The sequence below is a fragment of the Cibotium barometz genome, chromosome 5, assembly GCF_041138505.1.
Source record: "Cibotium barometz isolate CiBa-2024 chromosome 5, ASM4113850v1, whole genome shotgun sequence".
Taxonomy (NCBI): domain Eukaryota; kingdom Viridiplantae; phylum Streptophyta; class Polypodiopsida; order Cyatheales; family Cibotiaceae; genus Cibotium; species Cibotium barometz.
The window spans coordinates 17,079,155-17,098,680 of NC_141050.1; the positions used below are offsets into that span (position 1 = coordinate 17,079,155).

At 42.5% G+C, this 19,526-nt stretch overlaps 1 protein-coding gene across 1 annotated transcript in view; it reads right to left on the bottom strand.

The window, feature by feature from the left end:
- Positions 1-19,526, bottom strand: part of LOC147638134 (endonuclease 2-like) — an 86,654-nt gene that overhangs the window by 3,682 nt on the left and 63,446 nt on the right. Inside the window, exon 8 of the mRNA XM_086798745.1 lies at positions 5,516-5,583. Coding sequence (XP_086654871.1) covers positions 5,516-5,583 — 68 coding nt within the window. The remainder of the gene's footprint in view (positions 1-5,515; positions 5,584-19,526) is intronic.

Here is a 19,526-nt window from a genome sequence, read left to right on the forward strand (position 1 = left end):
ATCACCAACACAAAAACAAGGATGTTTTAGAAGTGTACATATTAGAATTTCGAGTTTAATCATCATGAATTTTGAGTTCTCAATGGCCTAAGGGGACTTTGGTGAAGATGATGTAGTGGGAGATGGATAGTTGTTGTGATATTTCATGGAGATTTTGAGGATGGATGCAGGAGCGAGGCAATATATTAAATTATCTAAGACTAAATTTCATGTGAGGCTCAATTAGAACAGTAAGGAATAGATACTCGGTAAACAACAGGGGGCCATACTATAGGGGAAACCTTAGAGGACACATCTAGCCAGGGAAATGTTATGTGGTGAGTTAGCAAGTGAATTTATTTGCATCTTATGGGCTTCTAGTATTTTTCACGGGAAGGTCCCTTTGAAACAAACATGAGTTAATAACTTGGTTGAAGAAAGAGGTCCTACAAAGAAAGGCAATTTAAGAAGTGTGTTATCTAAGTAAGGGCTTCTTCAACATACTACTATTTGATCCATCAATGGTCCCCAAAATTTTAGCCAAAGTAACCCTATTTTTCTTCAAGAATTTTATATATATCCTATCATTGGGCTTGTATTTTGATGTTACAAAGGGCTAGTGAATGCATGCCAATGCTAGTGGAACTTCTCTAGGAGAATTGGCTAAAACACTTGGCATGCCATTCTTTGTCCCTATAATCCTTCAATGGGGAAAGCTTTCAATAAGGTTTGCATTCCATGGGACATCGAGGTTCCTACTCCTATTGAATTGAAAATCTAGGTTGGGCAATAAGAAGATACGAGAATTAAAATCTAGGCTAGGGAGTATGAAGACATGAGAATAAAAATTTAGGTCTTTTGTAGGGCAATATGAAGACATGAGAATTAAAATTTCTTTTGGAATCTAGGCTGGGCAATATAAATTTTAGCTTTATAGGGGCTTGCTTCTAGTGTGAGAAACATGATTATTTTGCTAGACACTCTTGTTTCAAAGGCAAGTCTCAAAGGCAGGGAGAATAAGGGGAAAGAGTGAGGGAAAAGATAAAATTTGGCATTTTCCCTCTCCCTCCCACATACTTTTGAAAATACTTTTGGAGCCCTAGTCAAACATAAAAGTGATTGTAAGTCTCCCAAATGAGATAAGGATATGGTTTTGTTCTTAAGAAACCAAGCAAGGGACTTGTAAGGAAGTGATCTCTATGCTTGGTTTTACCATGAAGGGATGCTCCTAGAATGTCAAGGGCTCAAGGCTACGATGAAGAGGCATGCTGTTCAGATGCATGTCATAGAGAAAAGGCTAGATGTTTGGATCATATGTGAGCACAATATCTTTGGATCATACGTGAGCATAACCTCTTTGATAGAGAAAAGGCTAGCTATTTGGATTATATGTGAGCATAATCTCTTTGGCAAGACACTAAGTGGAAACAATATTTGAAAAATCTACAAATCTGGAAACCAAGCAAGGGACTTGTAAGAGATCTCTATGCTTGGTTTTACCATGAAGGGATGCTCCTAAGATGTCAAGGGGCTCAATGCTACGCTAAAGAGGCATGCTTTTTAAACGCATGTGAAAGAGAAGAGGCTAGATGTTTGGATCATACGTCAGCATAATCTCTTTCAAAAGAAGGGTAAGTGGAAACATTATTTCAAAAATCTACAAATCTTTTACGAATAAAAGTTACGAGCACAATCTCTTTGGATCATATATGAGCATAATCTCTTTGGCAAGAAGGCTAAGTGGAAACATTATTTCAAAAATCTACAAATTTTCTATGGAGGTTTTAAAAAGGGCTTTAGTGGAGTTCTGACATTAGTTGATTCGAACTTGAATCTAGTAAAGGTTGCTAATCACCTAGCTCTAGAAGGATGCTAGTGATGGAGATTAGCATGGGCAATGGACAATATTGGATTGTAAAAGTTATGGTGGTTTGAAAGCAAAGTTAAGAGGAGAAATGAGGACCTCTTGGTTTTGTGGCAGGAAATTTTAAAATGGTCAAAAGGCACCTAGACAAAATCGGGGCCATCAATACCTTTGCTAGATCTAGAAATGGGAACACTTGGCTCTACACAAGAGATTGGTGGATAGATAAGACTTAAGAGATTGGTATTAATTGCCAAGGCACGCATTTTAGTCTATAATAAAGTGGGAGGCTCTTCTAGACTCAATATGTTATATTTTGGAGAGGTTGCTAAATGGTTTTCCACACATAGTTAAGGTTTATGTCGAAGCTCCTTGTTAATGGGGCTCTGTGGTTAAATCTCCCTTTCCCATGAGGAAGCTTATTGTGAATAACTTCCTTCTCAAGGATGACCTATTTGCTATACTATACTAAATCCAAGGAAACAATTATTAGCAAGGGACTATTAGATGGTAGAGAGGTATGACTTAGTTTGTGACCAACATGCCGAATGACATTAGAGGAGTTGGAAAGATCAAGAGTGCTAAAAAAAGACTAGCCTAGCATAAATTCAAAGGAAGAATGGCATGATTTATTGCGGAGTGTCCAATGAAAGAATTATGGAGCATGTGGGCTGCTAAAACACAAAAGTGGATTCTCCTCATAGAGGACACCTTACAACATAGAGGTAGATGGTATATGTGTAGTTACAATGACAAAGATTAACAAGCTTGTGTGACTAAAATCCCTTTGATTTTCGCATATAGTCTTATGACTTGCTATGACATGTATCCAGTTTCTAAGTGGCATCATTGATTAACAAGCTCACTCGGGGGATTCACTTATAAAGTATGTAACCTATCACCTGAGTTCGACAGAAGGAATTTTTTTTAATTTTTTGAGAGATTTTTATTTACAAAAGAACAGCATTAATAGGATTTTGAAAAAAAGTTATAGATATGCATTGAAAAAGGGTTAATTTTAAATATGCAAAATCTACAAATAAGGAGTTTTGGATATAGGCCTTGAATGCATGTGATATACTAGGATTTTACATGTAGTGAACTCCCCAAGCAAGCCCGTGGGTCTAAAATCTTTTTGGTTTGGCATGTAGTCATTTGTGTGACATATATCCAATTTCGAAGTGCCTAGATCACTAAATACCCAAGGGTCTACTAAAAATGAGGAAGTTCCTCTAGGCCTTAATTCCGATAATAATTGCTATCTCCATTCCTAAGAATACCTAGAATACCTACACTGATCTTGTGCCTTCTTAAATTCCTCTTTCTTCTTATCTTTTTGTTCATCCTATTTTTATGTTTCTTATCAAGGGATTCATAGCCTCTCCTTTTCCTACCATTTTATATTTTTATCTATTTTAAGGGATTATTCTCTCTTCTTGTGTAAATTACTATTAGATTTAGTGTGTGTAGATGTGTTGACAGCACCTCCATGTTGTGAGCTCCCTCAGGAGATAGTCTGAGGATAATCCATGTCTAGCTTGTTTACTAGATAAGTGGGGTTTGGTTTTGTGTACATTGATATAGCTTGGGCTCATGGTCACAAGCTTGTATATGTGTGTAGAACGAGTTTTAGTAGTCATAGGCAGGCTAGTGGTCAATCATGTGTGGATATGGTCATATCATGGTCTAGTGGTCCAATTAGCCACCCCATATCACTATAAATAGGACCCCTAGGTCTTGTATTCACATATCACTCATGAGAGGAGTCACCTGAGAGGCATTACACTGTAGGAGCTCATGAGAGTCATCTGAGAGGCACCACACTACAGGAGCTCATGAGACTCAGCTCATCTGAGAGGCACCACACTATATGAGCTCATCCATCAACTGAAGGGTCTGAGCCCAATACAAGTGGAGAGAGAGAGAGAGAGAGAGAGAGAGAGAGAGAGAGAGAAGATCATTGTTCCTCAGCACTATATTCTTGGTGTTGATCTTGTTGCATCTACTGCATCATCCATTGTGACAGCCAAGGCTTTGATTGTTTCTGTTTATAGGAGTGAGTGCTTGTGGAGATCTACACGAAGACCTTTGCTATGGGAGTGTTGCAGTTGGACGAGTCTTGGTTTCTCTCACTACTTTCGTTGGAGGGATGGCTGGCAATTGGTGTTCCATCTTCGCGAGGTGATCCATATGATGAGATGGAGGGCGACTTGAGCGTTCAAAATGCTGCTAAGTGTCAGGTTCCTTACACGGACAAGGGAGTTGTGTTTGCTTGAGTCTTGGGGTAGACTGGTTGCATTGAATTTGCGCAGCGCAAGGAACAGGGAAGCTTGGGGGCAACCGCTTGGAGCAACATGGCGGCGGGAGCATGAGGCCAATGGCAGGCAGCATAATGGTGACAACGAGCATGAGGTGGCTTGGAGCGTGAATATGTTCGTGTGTACATAGGTACCTCATGCATACATGCAATGTCAGATAAGATCGTGAAGGATGTACTTTTGCCTCTGTTGGAGCGATATCCTACTAGGAGCCAATTGATATGGTTGATATAGGAGTTGTGGGAGTGCGAAGGGATGGTGAACTGTAGAGAGTCAGAAGTCTTTTATATCCTCTTTTCCAAGTAGATTTTTTTGATTCAAAGCTAATGAAATTTACAAGCAGCTTGTACGAAATCAACTCCACGCGACCAGCACACACAGAGAGCACAAATGATGGGCCTTATGCTCTAAGGCCCATGCAGAAGAATTCCATCTACGACATCAACTCCAAGCGACCAGCACTCACAGAGAAAAAAATGTAGCGCCTTGTCTTCATGTTGTCTTCAGATCTTTGCCGACTAGCTGCCAACAAATAATGGTGCAGTCATTGCCTCTCTTGCTGCCGTGTTGCCTTGCACCTTGCCACACATGCTCCACGTAGCCACAGTAGCTAGCTTTAGCTCCACCTCGCCCAGCCTGTAATCCATGGCCTTCTCTTCATCGCCGATAGTAGATATGTGCATAAACGTCACGTGTGCACGCGCACACGCACGCGCGTGTTTGTACACACACACACACGTGTATGTATGTACATACAAGTGCATACGCATGTATATTGCACGTGCACGGTGTGTATGAATTTCTCTTTCTGGTTATGAAAAGATCTTTATCAGAAACAAAATCTATTGGGTGCTCAACCCCCATTCACACCTACACAATCTACAAGATTGGCTCAACCAAACATTTTCAAAAAATTGAAGCACGACGAGAGTGGGTTATGTCTCAGCAAAGATCTCTAAATCAAATGGCAAATGGTAGACCCGCCCTTAGTGATGCCATTCGCATAGGGCTGAATTGACATTTTGAGATCATGTGAATATACACATGCCATAAGATACACAATGGACATAAGCAAGTTTAGGAAACCAGGCATCGGATCCTTGATCACATTACTAACTCACCAACGAAAGATGACAAGTGGTTATTAGTGTATGTTGTCTAGTCAATGCAACTTAGCCCATCAAAAAAGGAAAGTCTTGCACCATTTAAACTCAGAACTTTAAACCAATCAAGCCTCTACAAATGCATATTGTTTGTTGGATTCGATTCACTTTAGTCATTGAAGATGTGTTGCCTAGAACACCCACAAAAGAGAGTTATTTGACGTGGAAAATTTAAAACTCTCTTAACTTACATATCAGGGCATGCAATTTGATTATCTTCACAATTTGTCCAGCTGGGAACATCCTCTTTCCAATAGCCCTTAAAAAGCAACAAAAGCATTTAAAATTTTAAGCATCTCAATGCACATAAAGGATGTGCACACACACCCTCTTACATAGACATGACTAGCATGAAACCCTCTGCCACAAGCAAAACAATGGGTGCACGTTTTCATATACTTGTTCTTGCACATAACCTTGGAATGGAGAGCCCTCCCTACATACAGGAACAAACAAGTGGGTGCATGTTTTGCAGGTATGAATGCATGTGTATCAAACTTTACTAGGAAAGATACAAGAGTTCTTTGATGTAGGGTAATGCATGCACATGCGCACAGAGTCTAGATGGGCGGGCATGATCGGTCAATCATACTCTTGCACCTTTTAAGTACTTAAAACCAATCCAAGAGCTTTTCCACCACAGCGACAAGCTTTCCACTCCTCTCCCTGCAGCTCCTCAGTGGAGATTTTGCATGTTTTTGGTCTCTACTATATCTGTTCATGCATAAGGTCTTTGTACAACTGCTAGACCCTGCAGGGGGATCCTACCATGGCAAAAGCACCATTTGGGCCTAGTATCTAGTAATTGTATGTGTTATGAGTTCCCCTGAAACTACCACGAAAGTGGAAAGTTTGATTACAACCTGTGTATGGGCAAGCGGAAAGTTTGATTACATTCTGCTTTCACAAACGCTTGCTCGCAACTGTTGGGAGCTAATATAATCAATGGACAACTCGGTTTTACTTTAAGAAATCATCCATGAGCATTTTTTGTGTAGTCGGTTTTACTTTAAGAAGTCATCCATGAGCATTTATTGTGTACTCACATACACGCGCGCGCGCATACTTTGTGCACGCACGGCCATTGCACCTCTCCAAACCTGCCATGCCGTTAGGCTTCCAACAAATCTCCCAGTTTGCATAGATTATTGCATGAAGCAGCCTAAAGGGCGTCTAGGGAATGTCACCCAAGGAGATCATCTAAACCATACTGCTGTCAGAAATATATTCTGTTTTCATGACTTCCGTTGTAAACCCATTTGCATCCTATCCACGTGTGGTTATTAACGATAGATTTGTACTCTTCCTCCATGGTTTAATCGGACTAGAATTTCAACACTTCATGTATTAAACACTATCATAACAGCTTTCAACCACACCCACAAAACTGTAAAAGAGATATGCGCTAGTGGCTAGAATGGGCAAGCCCACCTTGGAGTATTTTATTAAACAAGGAGAATTTCAATCTGTACAAACTTGGGTCCTTTCTCTTCTCCACACGGAGACAGCAACATTATCTAAATACATTATGGGTCTTTGATAGCACCATACACTGATGAAGTGATTCCAACTCCTCTCTGTCAGGCATCTCCCGGTGGTCCTACGCCCACACTTCGGCCCCTTGCCCTACCTCACAACACCCTTGCCATCACTGCTTCTCTGCTGAGACAGTCGGGCTCCCATCCCCTCTGCTGCCTTGTGGTATCATCAGGCTATGCTTGGAGATTGCAACCTCTGCAAGCTGAATATCCAAAGGACATCACATTGGGGCTTTTGTCTGCAAGCTACAAGCAACCTGCCTGTAGAAATACTACAGAGAAGCACACAATCAGAGATTCAAACTCCAGCATCTCTTTGGATTTCTGTTTTTGGGGCTTTTGTGAATTACATGTCTCAGTGCAAAATTCAAGATGCAGGAAAAATTTGGGGCTTTTCTGAAATTTCTGCTTAATTGCACAATTAGAGCTACAGGGTACACAAAATTTTGGGGCTTTTGTGATTTATGGCAATTAGCACAAAATATAGCCCAATGGTTGTCATGTGCATAGTGTGTACCATAGGATCTCCTCATAGAACGCTCCTGGTACAAGACTCGAAACCTGCAAACAAACCAAACAAACATGACGGGGGTGCAGGCCTGACTCACCTCCCAACCTTGACAGCCGTGGGCAAGCCCACAAGTCTTGGCTATCCCCACCGAGCCATGAGCTCAGCTAACTAGTTGGATGTACCGACCAATCTCTACCTCGTGACGTCCCATACCGCCACGAAGCTACCCTTGCGGGCCTCGAGACTGCTGCCGGCCTCGGCTGCATAAAGCAGGTGCACGTCTGCACTAAATCCAGGCTCCTGACCATAGAGCTCTTACATCTATATGACTAATGACTAACCTTGGCCTCCCTTTTATAGGCTCTTGGCCGGTCATCAGGCGTCCACACTTGGGCGCCCGCCCGTTAGTCTATCCCTAACTCAGCTCGCCAATCAGCCTGCCTAGCTCCAAGCTTCCCCAACCTCGAAGCTAGTCTTGTGTGCGTGTAGCACACGGTAGATACACACTGTGCACATGACATACTCCCCTTCCTCTAAGAGCTCACTCTTGAGCTCACTAAAAAGCCAGGGTAATCTCTCTGAAGAGTAGTCAATGTCTCCCATGTAGCGTCCTCCTCAACACGATCCTTCCACTTGATCTTGTATTTCGTGATAAGCGTATTACGCAATTTTCTTTCACGAAATCCAAGAATCTTTTCACATTCGTGTGGAACACTTATTGCAGTCTTGTATTTGGGGCAAAAAGTTTGCTTGGGAACTTGTGGTTGCCTGGCATTGCACTCCGGTGCGTTGGGATTTTGCTTGCAAGTGTTTTCACAGCACACTTGGTTGCATTAAAGTATTTACATATCTCTTAGTAGAGAGATTTCACTATTATGGCTAGGAATGCAGCTGATGTATTTGGAATTTTGTCCCAAGAGGACAAATTGGATGGCAGTAATTACTTCCTATGGAGCTTCATGGTCCAAAACCTTCTTGGGGCCAAAGATTTATGGGGGTGATGATGTACGCCCTGTAGACATAGCACCTAACACACCTGGTTGTGAAGTTCAGCAAGCTGCAACACCTGCTTCTCCCAATAGGAGTGTTGGGGTAAAGGCGTTATGCCCACCCTTATAGTGTGTACAAGCCCATAAGTTATAGTACATAGTACACTTAGTACTTTTAATGTACTAAGTGCACTATGTGTACTAGTGCAATATACATGTGTGATAGGGGAGTCACACACTCATGCTTTTGATGAGTTGACTTATCCCCACAACTCTCTCTCTCTCTCCCTTGCTTCTCTGTGTATGTCTCCCATGAATGAACTCTAAACCCTAATTCAGGTTCCTTCTCCCATCAACTGGTATCAGAGCAAGGTCGCCTTCTGAATCTTTCTTGGAGCTGGTCGCCTGCTGAATCTCTGACAGAACTGCCTGTATTTTTCTTGATCTCTGCCCAGCCAGTAAGCGTGGGCTGGCTCAACTGCTGCCCAGCCATCAGCGTGGGCTGCCCCAGCTGCCCAGCAGCCAAGCGAGGACTGCCCAGCAGCCAGGCGGGCTGCCCAGCAGCCACGAGCACAGGCACTACTAGGCGAAGGCAGCATAGCGAGGAGGCCAGCAGCGAACACAAGCAATTCGTAATCATTGGCGCCAAGCGTTGAGCGAAGGCGAGAAGCGTTGGGCGAAGGTGACGTGACGGCGTAGAGCTACCGGTCGGAGGCACTGTCAATGAGCGAACCTGGCAAAGGAAGCGAAGCGCTCTTGACAACCCGTCGACTGCAGGCGTGGAGAGCTGGTCGTGGAGGTCAGCCAGGTGTGCAGCCACGCTGCCCAGCAGCTGGCGTCGAATCGCTACTGCCCAGCAGTACTTCCACGCTGCCCAACCAGAGTAACATTTTCAGCGCAGCAGCAACCTCAGCAGCAGCCAGCGCCCAGCATTAGCCGTACCTGCACAAACGCATGATCTTGATTGGAGCAGCCATCAAATCTGCAGCAAAAGTGCCCCCCTTCTCACCTGCACAAAACAGAAGCAGATTCCTGCAACAAAAATTCAGCCTGCAAATTGGATTAAATCAAAGGTATTTTGCTTCAATTTTGGATTTTCCTTGTCAAATCAAACAATTGAGCAGGTACAGGTGCCCAATTGCTCAATTTTGAGCAAAATTGGCAAAATTGGGTGACATTGGTCACAATCAGGATCAATTTGCAGGAAATTGGTCAAATCAGGATCAATTTGCAGGAAATTGGATGTCGAAATTTGGGGCTTTTGATGTAATTGTGCAATTAAGCACTCATACATGCTGTATGATGTGAAAAATCGCACATTTGGGCAAAATCGCAGCAAATTGCAGCAAATTGCAGTGCAAATCAAGGGGCTTTTGTGCCGATTGAGTTGATTTGCATGCAGGCAATCGCATTTGATGCTGTGGATAATGTGCTGATGCCTTACAAGCACTCAATGTGCCTGTAAATCAAGGGGCTTTCATGTATTTGATGTATATGTGGCCAGGGGGAAGCATCGCAAACACTCTGGATGCCTTTATGTGCGTCAATGTACCATGCATGATCAGAAATTGATCTCAAATCAAGGGGCTTTTCAAGTTTGTATGCTTGTTGAGCTTGGCAAAGCAGCAGGCAAGACATTTATGCCTTGAATCCTCAAAAATCAGCTTGCAGTCAAGGGGCTTTTGCCCAATTTCTGTTCGGGACTGTTGTATGCAGTGTTCGTGACTGTAAAAGTCTGATTTTCACTCATTTGGACAGCCACGAGAGCATTTATTGCTATTGTACCTGCTGGTACAGATTTGGCACAGCTTTGTGCATGTTTTGGCATGGCTGTACACTGTTTTGAGTGACCAAAAGATTCAATCTCAGCTGCTGAAATTGCCGGTACAGGTTTGGTACATCATTGGTGAGCGCTTAGTACTGCTGTACAGTACTTTGGAAGGGCAAAAGAGCACATTTAAGGTGCTGTCCAAAATCTGCAGCAACCAGATTTTGGTGTTTTCATCACAAAAAGTGGGAGAAAAGTTGCATTCTTGCTTCCGCAGTGGGAGATAAAGCTTGGGAGAACATTTGTGAGCACTTTGTGTGCTTTGGGTGCAGTGTTTGCACATCTTTTGGTGCAGTGTTTGCACATTTGCAGGGATTTAGGCATTGACAGGTTGCATTTTGCTATGGCAACCACAGGTGAGAGCTCTTCATTGCTTCACATCAAGAAGCTTGAAGGCTCGCATAATTATGATATTTGGCAAACCCAGTGCTACAATGTGTTGCTCCAGAAAAAGCAGCACAAGCCTATCAAAGAAAGGGGTGTAATGCCCGCTTCTCTTACTGCTGAAGAGTGGGAAGATATGGATGAGCTGGCAAGATCTACTATCATGTTATCTGTGTCAGACTCATTACTTTTCAGCATTCGTGAAGAGAAGACAGCTTGGGGAATGTGGCAGAGATTGCAGGACTTGTATGCCCAACAAAGTGCCTCAAGCAAAGTGTATTGGTTGAAGAAACTCATAGGTCTTCAGATGAAGGAAGGGGCGTCTATGACAGCCCATCTCAATGAGTTTAATGGTATTGTCAGCCAAGTCATCAATCAAAAGTTGGCAATGGACGATGAGTTCAAAGCCACTTTTTTGTTATGCACTTTGCCAGAGAGTTGGGACACATTCAGGACAGCCACTAGCAATTCGAATGCTATGCTGTCATATGCAGATGTTGAGGGTGCTCTTCTTCAAGAAGAGATGAACAGGAAAAACAACTCTGTTGGAAAGTCCAATGCAATGAATGCACGTGGGAGATCCCAGCAAAGGGGGAAAAGCCAAGAACGGGGAAGGAGCAAGTCTCGCTCCAAAAAGGATTTGGAATGCCATTATTGTGGCAAGAAGGGACACATTAAAAAGCAATGCTACAAATGGAAAAATGATCAAAAAGAAAAGGGAAAAGGCAAAGACAAAGACAAGGATGAAGCCAAAGATGTAAAGCCAAAGGGCAAAAGTGGAGTCAAGATTGAAGAAATCAATGTGTCACATGCAGGTGGCAGTGAGGATGAGGTCCTCTTTACGTCTTCACTTGATGCCCATTCACTTCTTACAGGTGGTCATGGTATGCACTCATGGATCATTGATTCAGGTGCCTCCTTTCATGTCACAGGTTGCAGAGACTTGTTTGTCAGGTACACTGCTGGCAATGAAGGAGTGGTTTATTTGGGTGATAACCATGCATGTAAAATTCTTGGCAGAGGTGATGTGAGGCTTGTATTTTCAGATGGCTCACAGCTTATGCTCCATGATGTCAGGCATGTGCCTGAGATCAAGAAGAATCTGCTTTCTACTGGACAGCTTGATGATGCTGATTATGTTACCACATTTGGTAGTGGAAAGTGGAAGATTAGTAAGGGCTCACTGGTTGTTGCCAGAGGCTCTAAGGTGGACACTCTTTATTTCATGCATGCAGGTGTTTGTCACCATGCTAATGTAAATGCAACCGAGCTGCCGGAAATTTCTATGTGGCATAGCCGGTTGGGACACATGAGTGTCAAGGGAATGGAGCAATTGTCTCGTTTGGGTTACTTGCCTTCTCTAAAGTTTTCAAGTTTTCAGTTTTGTGAGCATTGTATATATGGTAGGCAACTACAGTGCCCCCACAAGAAAGCTCTTGGACAAAAAGATGCTCAGTTAGAGCTTGTGCATACAGATGTATGTGAGATGCCTCAGCTTTCTTTGGGAGGGGCAAAATATTTTGTGTCTTTTATTGATGATGCCACACGCAAGGTGTGGGTTTATCCTCTTCGTTTGAAGAGTGATACATTCTCAGTGTTTCAGAAGTTTGTTGCTCTTGTTGAGAATCAAACTGGCAAAACACTGAAAGCTTTGCGTTCCGACAATGGTGGAGAGTATATGTCCAAACAGTTTCAGGACTTTTGTGATGCTAAAGGCATCAAGAGGGAGCTCTCTACTCCTTATGATCCTCCACAAAACGGGACAGCAGAGAGGATGAACAGGACCATTCAGGAGAAGGTCCGTTCTATGTTGTCACATGCTGCATTACCTCATGGTTTTTGGGCTGAAGCTGTTATGACAGCCGTTCACCTTATAAACAGGTCACCTAACACGAGGCTTGGTGGGAAAGTGCCAGAAGAAGTATGGACAGGGAAGCCTCCGTCATACAAGCACTTGAGAGTGTTTGGTTGCGTTGCGTACGTGCACATACGCAGGGAAATGCGCACCAAACTTGATCCTAAGTCTCACAAATGCATATTCCTAGGATATGGTGACAGAGGTGAAATGGGGTATAGACTTTGGGATCCCATGAATAGAAAGATCATACGCAGCAATGATGTCATTTTTGATGAAACATGCATGTATAAGGAGCCTGCAAGGCAACAGGAGCCTGGCAGAGTCATCTTTGATGACGATGGACATCATGGACAACAACAAAGGGCTGTAAATCAGCCATTACAGCAGGAAAACCAGCCCTTAAATGGTGCTGAAAATGGTCCAAATGGACAGCCAGATATGGCAGAAGATATCCCTATGGATATACCAGAGTTGGAGGATATACCGGGCATGATTTTTCAGCCTTATGGCATGGAACAGGAGCCACCAATGGGTGATATGCAGGCTGGACAGCAACCTGCAAATGATGGTCATTGGGTACGGAGGTCCACTAGACCCTCCAGAGCCCCTGACAGGTTTGTTCCAGGGGTTGACTACTTGATGCTAACTGACTGTGGGGAGCCCTCATGTTACAAAGAGGCTTTACAGAGGGCAGACAAGGCTCTATGGGAGCGTGCCATGAAGTCAGAGATGGATTCTCTGCATAAAAATGGAACTTGGAAGTTGGTGCCTTTGCCTGCAGGCAAGAAGGTTTTGCCATGCAAGTGGGTATACAGGCTCAAAGTTGCACCAGATGCAAAGCCAAGATACAAAGCCAGATTAGTGGCTAAGGGCTTCAAGCAGGAATATGGTGTGGACTTTGATGAGATCTTCTCTCCAGTGGTCAAAATGACCACACTTAGAGCTGTGTTGGCTTTGGTTGCGCATGATGATCTGGACTTGATTCAGATGGATGTGAAGACTGCTTTTCTTCACGGTGATCTCCATGAGGAGATATATATGCAGCAGCCAGAGGGTTATGCAGTGAGTGGAAAGGAGAAGCTTGTATGCAAGCTGAAAAAGAGTCTTTATGGGCTAAAACAGGCACCACGAGAATGGTATCATAAATTTGATACATTCATGAAATCACAGAAATTCAGGAGAAGTGACATAGATCACTGCTTGTACACCAAGAAAGCTTTGGATGGCAGTCTATTGATTCTCATTTTGTATGTTGATGATATGTTGATTGCCGGGAAATCTCGTAAAGAGATGGATGCTTTGAAGAAGAGGCTGCATGAAACCTTTGATATGAAGGATTTGGGTGATGCTAATCACATCTTGGGTATGCGGATACTTCGGGACAGAAATCAGCATGTGTTGTATTTGTCTCAGAAGGAATACATTGGCAAAGTCTTGCAGAGGTTCAATATGGACGGGGGGAAGAAAGCTAGTACTCCTTTGCCTCCATATGTGAAACTCAGTGCTATGGACAGCCCACAGTCGGATAGTGACAGGGCTGATATGGCCAAGATTCCGTATGCTTCAGCTTGTGGCAGTCTCATGTATGCCATGGTTGCTACTAGGCCGGACATTGCATTTGCAGTGGGAGTGGTTTCTAGATACATGGCCAACCCTGGCAAGAAGCATTGGGAAGCAGTGAAAGGTGTCATGAGATACCTGAAGGGCACACAGGATTTGTGCATTTGCTTTGGCAAACAGGATGCATTAGTGCATGGTTACACGGATTCGGATTATGCCGGTCATCCAGATAACCGGAAGTCTACTACCGGTTATGTATTTACATTCACAGGAGGTGCTGTGTCATGGATATCCAGGATGCAGAAGTGCACTGCCTTATCTACTACAGAGGCCGAGTATATTGCAGCCACAGAGGCTTGCAAGGAGGCATTATGGCTATCTCGGTTAGTGGTTGATTTGGGTTATACAGGGGATATTCCATTGTTGCATTGTGACAGTCAGAGTGCCATTCAGTTGGCAAAGAACCCTGTTTTTCATGCAAAGACGAAGCATGTGGATGTGAAGTATCACTTCATCAGAGAGGTGATAGAGAACAAGCAAATTCAGCTTGTTAAGATTCACACGGATGACAACCCGGCTGATCTGTTGACGAAGAGTTTGCCTCCGGAGCGGTTTGCTCATTGCAGACACTTGATGGGCATTGGATGAGGCCAATTTCAGCCTTGATATGGCCTTGTATATTATCATGTACATGCTGATTTTTCTTTTCCTTTACTTAAGGGCACTTTGCCTTTAAGTGGGAGGTTGTTGGGGTAAAGGCGTTATGCCCACCCTTATAGTGTGTACAAGCCCATAAGTTATAGTACATAGTACACTTAGTACTTTTAATGTACTAAGTGCACTATGTGTACTAGTGCAATATACATGTGTGATAGGGGAGTCACACACTCATGCTTTTGATGAGTTGACTTATCCCCACAACTCTCTCTCTCTCTCCCTTGCTTCTCTGTGTATGTCTCCCATGAATGAACTCTAAACCCTAATTCAGGTTCCTTCTCCCATCAAGGAGCATAAGAGATGGGATACTCGTGATGCCCAAGCAATGGCTTTGATTGCTTTGTCACTAAAGCGATCAATTATACTGCATATCAGCTCTTGTAGAACCTCACGACCAGCTTGGGATGTATTGGAGACCATGTACTCTGCTAAGAATGAGGCCAAACGGGAGTTGGAAAATGTGTCCATGGAAGATGGGGATAGCATGGCTGATCATCATGTTTTCACTATTATGTGGCACAGGTTGAATCAAACAGGTTGCAAAGTGCAGACCCTCCATACAGATCGAGGGGGAGAATACACGTCTCCTACTTTCAAAGCTTTTTTGGCAGAAAAAGGCATAAACCATCAATGCACAATGCCATACTCTCCTCAACAAAATTATGTTGCTCAGAGAAAGATCACGTTATTGATGGAAACGGCTAGATGCAATCATGTGTGCTACGTATGTTCTCCCTAACAAAGCATTGAAAACGAGGCGTGGCACGAGAGAAAACCTGAAGTTGATCACTTTCAAGTTTTTAGATGTATTGCTTATGCACATGTACCTCAGCAATTGCAAGGTAAGCTTGATGACAAAGCTACTAAGTGCATATTTGTGGGTTATAGAAGTGGCAGGTACCATCTCTATAATCCATCCACATGAAGGATTTTGGACAATAAAGACGTGTTTGCTAAAAATTCACACCAACCATTGGCTGAATTTTATGGACAGCCCACATAACATGTTTGAAGGATTACTCCCATTGGGAATTGATGGCACAACAGATCAGCCATCAACTTTGCCGCATGAAACCCAGTGTTTCATGCACGCACTAAGCACATTGAGATTCATTATCATTATGCCAGGGAGAGAATACATGCAGGGGAGATCACATTAGCTTACTACTCTACATTGGATAATGTTGTAGATCTGTTCACAAAGACGTTGCCTCCAGAGAAGTTTGAAGCTTTTTGCAAAGCTTTGGGTTTACTCTCCTACAGAAAGTGATCTGCTACCAACCTTGTACAGGTTCACATTGCCACTACAGGGGAGATTTACTAGCATATTACTTGGTTATAGTGCACTTTTTCCCTTTGGGTTTTTCCCCCTAGCACACTTGGTGTTAAAGGACACCCACCTATTTTATGTTTATTTGTATTTTGATATTATGCGGGTTGACTTCCACATGTGAACAGGGCATAACTAGGGGAACTTTTTCCCTTTGTCTTCTTCCCCCTCGCACACTTGGTGTGAAAGGACACCCACCTATTTATGTTTATTTGTATTTTGATATTATGTGGGTTGAATTCTCAGCTTCACACATTCCAATGCAATCTATAGCTTTGCATCTCTATCTGTAAGCCTCGCGGGGTGTGCTATGACAAATTCCACCATGTATCCAAGAGAGAAAAATACAGAAAAGATAGAGGGAGAGAGTTGGGTTTAGAGAACTTTGCACAGGACACACACACTAAGTAGGGAACCGGCCCCACCCCCTTTCAGGAATTTATTCAAGAACAATCCACGAGCTCGCAAGCCAGGATAAATACATCCTCGCAAGCCAGGATAAATACATCAATGAACACAAAAGCAAACACAATGTAGAAACCCAAGTCGTACTCAACGTTGAGGCACGAAATTGATGCAAAGCACACCACTGGGATGACCCACAAGATCTTTCACCAGGCTAGTACCAAATCCAACGTACCCCAAGCTTGTACACAAGGTACACACAAATGATAAGGGTAGATGTCGAAGCTTATGATGTTCAGCTGTAGGTTAGATGCCCAATCTAGAGTAGAAAACAACCCACAAGAGGCCGCATAGGGGAGTATGAACCAGAGCAGTTTCTCGTGGCAGTACAGCAGCTATACGGTACAGATCAATCACACAACAGCCAAGCGGCGCACAGCATGTGGCAGCGACGGGGGTACGGCAAGCGGCGCACAGTAGGTGGTGCAATTCAACAGGTAGCGGTAGCGCTGACAGGTGGCGGCAACGCAAAGATAGCAGGCGGTACACCGGCCTGATAAGGGGGCGTACAACGGCAGTTCAAGCGGCCGTGCAGATCCGTTCAGTCCAGTTGTACGGCAGTCAGTGCAACCATCTATAGGGCGATGAAGATTTTGATGATAATGTTGAAGATGGCAATGATGCTCTCCACACTTCCACTATGATGATGCTAATGATGAGCTCCACGCCTTTACGATGATCATGATGAGAGGTTCACGCTTATTTTATACCTATGAGAAGGGTCTTACTTTTTGCCAAAAAGCTATCCATGCTTTTGCTTTACTTTTTACTTTGATTTCCTCTTTTTACTTTTTACAATAAAATACTTATTAAATATGGCCAACTTTTCCAAAATTCTTTGTGCTTCGCTTTTTCGGCTTTGGGGCCTTGCTTTTTGGCCCTAGAGCTGCTTTGTGAAAAATCAACTTTCTACTTTTTGGTCCTGCTCAATCTCCTCTTGCCAGTGATGCTCTTGGCTCGCGGTCAACTTAGTTTGACTTTTTGCTTTTCTTTACTTTTTGACCAAAACTGGTGCTTTTCCATGAGCAAACCTTATGGTCCTTGTCCCCATGCCTTCTTCCACCTATCCAATGTCCGAATAGAGGGCCACAATGAGTGAAAAAAAAAACTTTCAATTAATCGTAGAAAGCTAAGATTTTCAAGCACTAACGTTAGCTAAGGTTAATGGGATCGTTTTTGATATGTTGGATTTTTTAAAAGCTGAAACGTTGCAACTGTCCTTGATTGCCTTCACCACCTCAATGATAGGAGCCAATTCCACATGCACAGCGCTGTGTCGCCTCATCTTCGCTTTGTCCACCTGAAAGAAACATAACCCTAGGAACACTCCAGTCTCTCTCCCTCGACGTGCCTGGCCCCGCAAACACTGTAAGCTTAGCCAGATCGGCGTCCTCACAGGCAGCCACGGCGAGATCCGCCACAAATGCCTCTCGCCCAATGATAATTAGGATTTTGAACCCTATCTTTTTTCCATGATGAAATAAGCACATGCTGTCTCTCTCACTTAACCCGAGGGATTTCAACATGAAGGAACGCGTGCTCATTAGCATCTTCGCCGTGGATAAAGCCCTCTACCATCGCAACTTCTCTTAAAAATTATAAATTATAAAATTATAAAGTATAATCAAGATATGGTCAGCACGTTTTCAGTTATTTGATTGTACATGTTTAATTGAGCAAGCGTTATGTCTGATGTAGTATGCCTCTCCTCTGCTAACCATGCACGTACTCCTATATCCACTGGCTATTGCATCCTAATCACCCTACTCATGCACATCATGTAGCTCACAACCATGCACATAGCCTTGTCTCGTATTGTCTCTATATTTTATTCACTCAACTATCCATCGTAACTTCTCTTAATAATTATAAATTTAAAAATTATAAATTAATTTAATAATTATAAATTTAAATGATTGGAATAGGAACCTACGCTAATGAGTGTGAGAAGAGCTTTTACGTTATTTTTTTAAAATTTGTGGAAACATTAATTACACTTACATATCAGGCTTGTTGTTCTTTCGGGGTCTCATACAATTCGCCAAAGATATCTAGCATTAGACCAATTTTCTAAATTTGGTATGCCCCTATTATTTCTTGAATAATAAACCTTGGCCAATCAAATGTTAATATTTCTTTACAAAATCTTATTATCACTAATTTGACTATATGTATTTTGAATTTTTAACTTATTCCTTTTTTTGTTATTATGTAGTAAAATTTCAAAAATGAAAAAAAGAGCAAGAGAAACAACGACTAGAAAATTCATAAATTCAACTAATGAAAGCAATGATGTTTCAAGCATAGAACCTAAGAAAAATCGTGGTAAACCTAAGAAGTTGTTTGATGAAGATGTAATGTTAGATCAATCCAATGTTAACTTGAAAGTGCGTGAGCTAAGTGTGACGATATCATTAGGTGGTAGTGACATTAATGAAGCATTACTAAATAATCTTCATGATTTTATCACTAAAGAATGCCTTGCTGGTAGTTGCTCATTGGAAAGAGGAGGTACAGTTTTCTATTTACACTATCAAATGGTTATTAGAATTCATGCAAAGTCAATAATTACAGTTAATAAGCTCATCAAAAAGTATCTAGGATGGGATAAGAATAATCCCATTGGTGGCATTGTAATGTGTAGAGAATTAAGGCAGAAGAACATGCACACATTTCATGGTATGATAGGCTATTGTATGAAAGATTTTGATAAGCCTCATTATAAAAATATGTCACATAATATAAGTGCTAAAGATATTTCAATGGGAATAGAAATTTACATGCAATATGGTGCAGATGACTTGAAGAACAAAGTTTGTCTTACTCCAACAAACATTTTTGATAGAGCATTGATGTTTTGGAAGTTCTATTTAAAGCATCTTTTAGGCAATAATTTCTGCACCACCATTCATAAAATGATCAAGACAAGAAAGTACTACCCATCTTCTAATTGGATAACACCATATCAAGGAAGAGGAATGGAGCTTCAAAAAGTTGATGCTTTATGAAGGACAATGGTATA